At 41.8% G+C, this 8,854-nt stretch overlaps 1 protein-coding gene across 1 annotated transcript; it reads left to right on the top strand.

Moving 5' to 3' along the window:
* The first annotated feature begins 150 nt into the window (after positions 1–150).
* On the top strand, positions 151–3,394 carry SERP1 (stress associated endoplasmic reticulum protein 1). The gene is made up of 3 exons (XM_060242339.1): positions 151–307; positions 462–537; positions 2,007–3,394. Exons 1-3 carry the CDS (start codon positions 224–226, stop codon positions 2,045–2,047), a joined length of 201 nt encoding a protein of 66 aa, XP_060098322.1. The 5' UTR covers positions 151–223; the 3' UTR covers positions 2,048–3,394.
* The last annotated feature ends 5,460 nt before the right edge of the window (positions 3,395–8,854 follow it).

Below are 8,854 nucleotides of genomic sequence, written 5' to 3'. Positions count from 1 at the left end.
GGGTCGTGGCCTCCAACTCATTCCTCCTCCAGGCGCTGCGTAACGTGCTTCCGGAGGGCGGGTCTTGCGTGAGGGGCAGTTGCTGCTTACGCGGCGGCTTGTCTGGAGGGAGCGAGAGAGCCGCCTCATTCCCTCAGCGGCAGCGCCACAGGCGGCGAGTGAGAGGGGCGAGAGCGGCGTGGGTCGAGCGCGGCGGCCGGCGCTAGCAGCACCAGTAGCCAAGATGGTGGCCAAGCAGCGGATCCGGATGGCCAACGAGAAGCACAGCAAGAACATCACGCAGCGCGGGAACGTCGCCAAGACCTCGGTAGGGGGTCGTCGCCTCAGGAGAGCGGAGGGAGGGAGCTGGTGGGGTGGGTCTCTTCCTTCCTGCCTCCCAGGGAAGGTGGGGCTGGTGAATGGGCCACGGAGCCCCCCTTTCCGTGAGCGGCGCTGACGTGGTGGCTCTTCTCCCCTCGCAGAGAAACGCGCCCGAGGAGAAGGCGTCGGTGGGGCCGTGGCTCTTGGCTCTCTTCATTTTCGTGGTGTGCGGCTCGGGTAAGTGAGGGCACCAGCTGTTGGCCGGGGTGGGAGGAGGAAGAGTACCGGCCTTTGAGGACTTCCTCGCAAAAGCTGCTGCTTCGTCTCCCTTAGTGCTAACCTGCAATCTCCAGAAACCTGTTTTTTTTTAAATAATAATAATAATAATCGGCAGTTCTCTAGTGTATGTTAATCCTGTCCTCCTTTTGAGGAGCTCAGTGCCATGCGTGCTGTTCTGTCTTCCTCATTTTGTAACAGGCTCTTGAGCTTCGTGGCCCAGTGAGAATTTGAACCTTGCTTTCCCAGATGTTCCTACAAGGCTCTAAACGCTGTGCCACGCCAGCTTCATCGTTCTCCTCTCCCCCCCACCATCAGTTTCCCAACCTGCTTTGCTCAATACAGCTCCCGTTTTGCTCTGTTCTTTTAAATACAAGGTGAAGCAATAACTGTTGTAATATTTAGTCTTCCCATATTGTATGTTTATAAATGACACATTACAAAATATTTAAATGTTTTTGCACCTGATATTTTTCTTCCTTCCTATTGGGGTGGCATGTCTGGCTCTCCCCGTTTTATTCTCACAACAGACTACTTCGGTAGGTTAGGCTGAGAGTGTGCCCCATGAGCTTCAGGATACACTTTACAAGGCCCTAACTGAACACAGCACAGTAGACGCTTCACTCTGAATGCACTTAGAATGTTAGTTTCACAATGCTGCCTTAAACCCTTTACTTCATGTAAAGCTGTGCTTAAGTGTGTCACTTTGGTGGTTTCAAGTTCACTTATTTTGAATAGCAGAACAATATGGAAAAGAGTTTTATTATTCACCAGGTGGCTTAGGACAAAAAAAGCCTTGTTTTCCATAATCTCCTTCAACACTGTCATTAAGATTACCATGTGATAGCTCATCTGGTTGCTAAGCTTGTTGCCTCAACTCTGTGAGAACTTATATGTGAGAATTTGGTTGCTTGTTACAAATTGCGTAAAGAAGCTGTATCGGAATTTTATCAGAGGTCAAAAGATAATGAAACATATTTTGCAAATAAGATATAAATGAAAGTCTGGAACATAGGGTTGTAGCTGGTTTTATGTGACAGACATCACTTCCCCTGGAATATTTAGTAAGCGAACCATGAATAGCAGTTTTGCATATTATAGTGGCCAAAGAACTTGAACATATCTAACTCTAGTTATATAACGCCAGTTAACATAATAATATAAACAGAACTTTGTGGAATCAGGCCAATGCTCCATTTCCCACAGTGGCCAAACTACTTTGCTTGCGCTTCTGAAAACTGGAAAGCAGTTTTGCCATATGACATAGTATATAGTTATATTTCAACTTCTCTGTCTGGATTCAGAAGCTGCAACATGGACTTTCTTCAAAACTTGGTGGCAGTGCCTTGTCAGTGAAGACCATTTTAGAGTTATGCATATCATCTGGAAATTTCTTGGCTAGCAATATCTAAATTTGCTTACTTTTGCAGCTATTTTTCAGATTATTCAGAGTATCAGGATGGGCATGTGAAGAAGCTGATCTTTAAACAAGATTTTTCTCCTGTGAACTATGAACTCTCATTCCTGATGTTTGATAACTTGGAATTTAAATTTGCTGTCGTCTTGCTTATGAAGAACTTTCCATATTGACCATATGTCATTCCGGGTTCCTTCACAAGTCATTCCAGGTTTTCTAGTCCATGCCACAGTGCCTTGAAAAAGCATCACATGTATAAAGCAATAAAGAGTTATTGTTAACTTACAATCGTGGACCTACTTATTCTGTGAATCAAACTCATGTTTTATGTTAATATAAAAGTATAAGCCGTGTAGATACTTAGTGACTGCATCATATGTATACACTGAGCTTTGTTAATCTTCTGTATAAATGGAAGTGGTTTTATTTAAAATGAAAAAGTTAAGCTTATCAAATAGTGATTGTATGACTAGCTCAAAGCGCACTCATGCAGCTTGGTTAACAGATGTGTTCTGTGGTTATTGCTTATCTGAAAAGAGCACCGTATGTATGTGTAGCATGTGGCATCTCAATAACTTTCAAATGGTTACTAGTAGACGACCTTATCCTATGCTTCTTGGGACATTGGTTATTAAAGCAATTTAGTGTAAAAGCAATGCTTTTAATTGACCATAGATTACGTAAAGGAGCAGACTCTTCTGATGCATTTTGAGACTGATGTTTCACAATGTTTCGCTGTTGTATATTGTATTTGACTGTTGATGTTTCTTACACTGTCATTCCTTGGTTGGGGTGGTCAGTACCTTCAGGAATAATTTGAACAAAGGTGGGGTGTGAGTGCAAAATACCATATGGTGACTTGTGCCATAATACTATATCCATAGTAGTCCAGATAGCATTAACATGCATGCAGCCTGGTGTACCACAGTTCAGCTGAACAAATTAGCAGATTAAAAACATGCTGCTATATCCACATTTTTATATTGCTGTGACTCAAGCTTATTCCTTTAGCCTGTACAGCGTGTGAATTTCATAGAAGTCAGCAGAACAATGTAAGTCTAAATGATTTGCATTTTCACAGGGTAGCAGACATAAAGTTGATATGTTTTTGCCACACTAAGAACATCTCCTTGTTGCAAAGCATAACAAGGTAAAGATGAAATCAGGTACTCTCTCAGAGAATGCCTTTTCAAGCAGCTAACTGGACCATGGAAATACACAATCAAAGGGCTGAGTGAAAGGTTTAAAAGGCAAGCAGTTCTGTAATCCTACAGGGTTATGTTTGTCACAGGCAAGTGACTGGGAGGCTATATTTCTTACCCTTTGCTGTCAGCACATTCTGTAAATGAGAAAGCTTGTTTGTAATTGAAGAACTATTTCCAATAAATTACTTTAAAATCTAATTGAAGTTTCATAAGTGATTTAAATGAAAATGCTTTTCATCTAAGGTTGCTTTTTCTAGCTGCCTTTAGAATCATAGGAGCATACTGGTGAGCACAGAAATATCTTCAAGCCTAATACATTGGCATAGATGTGGTTCTCCGAAACTGGTCTTGCAAATGGATGCACAGCCAGTATTTTAAGCTTGTAAATAAGTACATATGTCTGACTTAAGAAACAACTCCTCTGGTATGCTAATTAAAACAATAGTGGATTTTTGTCAGTCCCGTTGTTCATATTCAGCAGAGGAATGCTAGTTCTGAGCTGTCTAGGGAATACTTTGAAAGAATATGATAAAGATCTGGTTCTCATCATTGCTTGTATCTGAAACTCTGGTCCCCCTAGTTTAAGGTACTGAACTCCTCAAAGGAATAGAGTGCAACTAATAAGCCAGGCGTTTTTTGGCTCTGTGTTATACTTTTGTCTGCGCAGCTGGTTCTATAGAACAACTATATAGCAGCACCAGGCTGCTAAGGTTAGTACCTGATAAGGAAACCAGTTAAGCTTGTATCAAAAAGTTGCCAGAATATGACTTGCTTATTAAATTCTGCTATTCTTTCATAGCTATTCTGTAATGGGACAGACCTGCTGCCACCATCAACCATGGGAGAAAAAATTGAAGTATTCCATGTTTCCTTTCATTAACATAGTCCTGGTCAGAATTTGGATGGGAGACCACCAAGGAATACCAGTATTGTGACATGGAGGCAGACAATGGCAAGCCACCTCCAAACTTTTTGACTTGAAAATCCTATCAGGGTCACGAAACGTTGGCTGAGTCTTGACAGCAAAATAAGGGGGGGGGGAGTATGCATATGAATAAAAATGAGTATGTTCCATTACTCTAGACAGTAATTCATCCTAGTCAGAAAATTACTACTAGGTGGGCAGCTCTTTAACCCACTATATTGTGACTCCTTGGTGCAGTTTTGGTTCGGCAGAGCTTGGCTTGCAGGGGAGGTAGAGCAAAAGATGGGAAATGCATGTTGAGGCAATAGCTTCAATTTGCTACGAATTGAGGATGCGCTGATGGGCTTTCCATTGTCTGCATACTTTCTGGTAGTTTATCTTGTGGAGTGCTTAGTGCAACCTCTAAGAGCACAAAATGATGACATTTTCCTATCTTAGTTCACTGTCCTTTCACTGTGGTAATTTTGCTCTGTGGTTAGGTTACATAGTGCTTGCTGTGACAAAGTTCAACCCATGAAATGGACTACGTTTTTTCTCCAGTGCTGATGTTCAAGATGGTATCTATTATGGCTGGGGAAAGGCATACATCAAATCTAGCATTTCTTCTAAAAAGGAAAATGCAGCCGCAGAGCATAGTTGTTTAAAAGGTATTGGAAACCTTTCTGTTCAGGTAAGATGACTCGCTTTGTTTTTACTTCAGGTCTTTAAAAGCATGTAAATCTGTATTCTGGCCATTGCCAGGCCAACAAGACCTATTCTTCCCATCTAAAGTTACAGTAGCCTGATAATACTCAATTCTGGTATAAATTGCAAGTCTAATGGCAACAACATTCTCCAGTTTAGTCGTTTGTATTTTTACAGCTATGAGAAGTAAAGATGCTAGTGTGATGGTACATACTTTAAAAAATAAACTATAGTACTTCCATTTCTCTGACATGTTTTGCCAAATTGAGGCACTAATAAGCACACTATTTTGTTGCCAGTGTGCTTTTGCTTGGCTGCTTTGGGTCGTGGGTGCATGGAGTGGCCTCCTTCCTCCCTCTGAAAAGCTGTTCTCAGGTTTTGAAGGCTGGTGGCACCAAGACTGGGAAATGTCCTGGGGTTGGGTTAAAGTAAGAGCAACTGTCCACTTAATGCTTGTGGGAAAGCTCACACAATCTCTGTAGCACACTGTTGTGTTCCTGAGAGTCCCCTGAACTGCAAAATCAGTTCTTTAGGGTGCTGAGGTGGAAGAGCTGGTATGTTTAAAGTTTGTATATTGCTAAACATTTGAACTAGCCATGCTTTGCAAATGCTACAGGCAGACATTGGAAATCATGCAGGGACAGAGCTTCCAGCCTCATATCTAATACAATGGAATTGTGGTATTTTGTAGTTCTATTTTCTGATTGTAAGCATGTCATTTTCCTTTCTCCCTCCTTATTCCTGCAGCACACTAATACAACATTCTTAGTGTGCTTTTTTAAGACTGAGGCCTTTCCAGGGTGGACACTTGGATTTCACTTGACGATTATGCTACTCAAAAGTTAGGACAAATTTCCTGTTTCCATTTTTGATATATGGATTTATTTGCAGTTGGGACTTAATGTAAATTCTGCAGACATTAAATATGTGATACCATAAATGATTAATAGAACAAAGTTTGAATCCAGCAGCACCATTAAGATCAACAAAGCTTATTCAAGTTATGAGCTTTTGTGTGCTCTGTATGAGGAAGTGTGTCTGCACACAGATGCTCATACCTTGAATAAAATGTTGGTCTTACACGGTTGCCACTTTCTGGAAAGTTAGGGAAATAGAAATTGGACTGAAGTCAGGAAAATTGATTATTCAAGCAGTGGTTTTTTGACCTACTGCTGCAAGAGCTTGATCTGTTCTTCTGGCAACTGGAATAGAGAAGTAGCAGAATACAAGTAAAACTTAATGATTTCCTTTCCCAGCTTCACCTTTTAATCAGCTCCACCCCCAGCAACCAGCCTAATGTGTTTGTTGAGCTCTGTCCCTGCATGATTTCCAATGTCTGCCTGTAACATTTGCAAAGCATGGCTAGTTCAAATGTTTAGCAATATACAAACTTTAAACATCTGTTTTCATCCCTACCTGCTAGTACTGCATTTAACTTACATATAAAGATCAGCATGTTTTTGGGTCATGCTTGTGTATGGAATGCAACGAGTCTGAAGAGTCTACTTACCTTATTGGGAACAAGGAATCTGGGTTCCTGGTCCTTACTCAGCCCTCAGGCTAAGAGCCACAGGCCAAGAGCCCTTTAGCTCTCTGGCAAGGTGCAGCTTAATAATGCAAAGAGGGTGGGTTGGGGAACACAGCCACTCCTAATCCATCAGCAACAATCACCTTCACCTTCAGCCCTTCACACAAACTCAGAAGTTTTCAGCAACTTCCCCAGCTGCTGAGCCACAAACCTCACCCTTATAGCACTTTTTCTCTATCCCAGAGCTCTCTGGAATGTGCTCAGTCTCTGGCAAGGTGCAGCTTAATAATCGCAAGCCTGGGAAAATATGAAATGGTTACGTATTGCAAGCTTCTCTTCCCCCCCGGGTCCATTCAGATTGGCAGTGGCTCTCTCTAGTATAATATCCCCTTTTGGATGTGGGTTCCCAGGTTAGAGTACTCACTAGGCACCAGTTCATTCATCAGAGACAAGCTTGCTCAAAGGAGCAACCCATTTTAAACTGGCCATAAATGCTGCAAAAAGCTGCAAAACGCAGCCTTAGTTCCAGTCCATTGAAATACATTTCAGCACAAAGTTGCAAGGAAAACATACAATGGATGTTCCATTAAGATCTATGGGTGCAGAGACCTCAGTGGGAAATCCATTCTGTGTTTTACTTGCAGCTTTGCAAGCCCAGAAGCCAGTAAAGACAAGGCGGAATAAGCTGAAAATGTCCACAGCATTGGAGCTTCAAAGGATGAGGTCAGGAGGGGGAGAAAAGAGCCCCGCAGGCCTGATTAAAGTCCTGGGTGGGATGGGAATGACAGCTCTGCTTTAGCCACTATATTGATTACCCCTCAATGCCTTTTGAAGATCTTTCACATGTTGTAGTATGGGATTTTATGCTGAATAATTTGTAACAGATGGACTGTAGCTATCCTACTGTTCATCGGTGTCTACAACAACCTTTAGGATCTAATTATGCTTCATTTATTTGCCTCCTTTGTCCCTAATGGGGACTCAACAAAACAGCTTCCACCATTCTTCATTTTATCCTCATAACAACCCTGCAAGGTGTAAGTCAAGCTGAATTTGTGTGTGACTAGCCCAAGGTGATCAAGGGACTTCTATAATTTTGTCTTTTGGGTCACTCATAATGTCTTGTGAGTCTAAATGTGTGACATGAATGTTGTGGACTCTTGCTCTTAAAACTCATCTTTTAAACATACATTGGCTCTGTTGGTTTTTCATACTCACTGTGACTCACAACCAGGATTCAAGCCCACCTATTCAGTGGAGGTATAAACTCTAATTTGCTTTAGGTATTTCCTCTCTATTGAAGTAAACGGTACTTCTCATGGGAAGAGGAAGTTTCTGGGCTTGCATCAGAAGTGTTCTTTCAGGAAGCTTTGGGGTGTTAATATAGAAATATCCTATTTATTTTCACTGAACTTTCTCCTATAAAGATGAGGAATGGATCAGAGGAAGGGATCTGTCCATAGCTACTGCCACTGGTACCTGGTTTTGTTCAGAAAAATTCATTTGGAAATTCCCTATGGTGTATTCATTTATATGCACTATTGGAGACAATGGGAACAGGGTGTGATATTCTCTGAGAATTTTGTAATGTAGATTCTTTCTCAGCTACCCACTCTCTGTGTGCTGCAGAAATTTCACCAAATTGCTCCTTTGTTGGGAGATACTTTTCCTCTGAGCAACTTGATTAGCTTACCCTTATGGTAAGTGGATGATATATTTCTTTTCTGACAGGCTTCTGAAGAGGTCATTAGGCAGCTCAGCGTTGTTTTGGACCATGCTCATCTCAGGTGAATTGCAGTAGATACCTTTTAAGCTGATATTGGAATAAAAGAAGCAGGTTTTCTTAACTGGACAGTGCAGTCTAACAACTTTTACTGCCTTCCAGAGTGGTTTCTATCATTCTAAAAACCCCAAAAGTTGGAAGATAGTTGGATCATCCATGCAATAGCTTTCTCCTCTGCTATTAGGCTGTCTTCCTTTCCTTCTCCTTCAACACTTACTTTTTTTAGTGACTCTTACTTGACCAACCCCACAATTGTTTCTGCCTTCTTCCTAACAATTGCATAATGGACAGATTTCCCAGTAAAGCCAAACTTGCATTGGGGAAAAACCTGCACCCTTTATTTCCATGAGATGTGCTGATTTTTAAAGGCAGAAAGCGTCTGTCGATAAAAGATCTTAATCTGACATTTCTCCTTTAGATACAGCCCGGCCAGTTTTAATTTAAACCCTGAGCCAGAGTTTAGCACACTTGTTCCCTTCTTTCCGACCTGCCGGACTTAGATGTTGTTTTTGTTTTGGCGGCTGCTACATTCTCCCTTTCTCTGCATCCCTTGATACTCACCATGTAGGTGATGGAGGTGGTCACTGTTAATGCAAAAGCTATTTTGAAATCCATTTCAACTATATGGATGTTTCTCAAGAAATGCCATTTGGGCAGCCTTGTTGTCATCCTGCTTTCCCAGCTTGATGGTTAATCTTGCCCTAGGTTGGAGTGGCTAATAAGGGAGTGAGTGGTG

The sequence above is a fragment of the Heteronotia binoei genome, chromosome 6, assembly GCF_032191835.1.
Source record: "Heteronotia binoei isolate CCM8104 ecotype False Entrance Well chromosome 6, APGP_CSIRO_Hbin_v1, whole genome shotgun sequence".
Classification (NCBI taxonomy): domain Eukaryota; kingdom Metazoa; phylum Chordata; class Lepidosauria; order Squamata; family Gekkonidae; genus Heteronotia; species Heteronotia binoei.
This window is presented reverse-complemented; position numbering and strand designations above follow the sequence as displayed.

What these genes read in the sequence shown, in the direction of transcription:
- SERP1 (XM_060242339.1), top strand. Translation starts at nt 224, where the DNA reads ATGGTGGCCAAGCAGCGGATCCGGATGGCCAACGAGAAGCACAGCAAG. An exon ending in GGAACGTCGCCAAGACCTCG is followed by an intron (nt 308 to 461) that starts GTAGGGGGTCGT and finishes CTCCCCTCGCAG; the next exon opens with AGAAACGCGCCCGAGGAGAA. An exon ending in TTTCGTGGTGTGCGGCTCGG is followed by an intron (nt 538 to 2,006) that starts GTAAGTGAGGGC and finishes TTACTTTTGCAG; the next exon opens with CTATTTTTCAGATTATTCAG.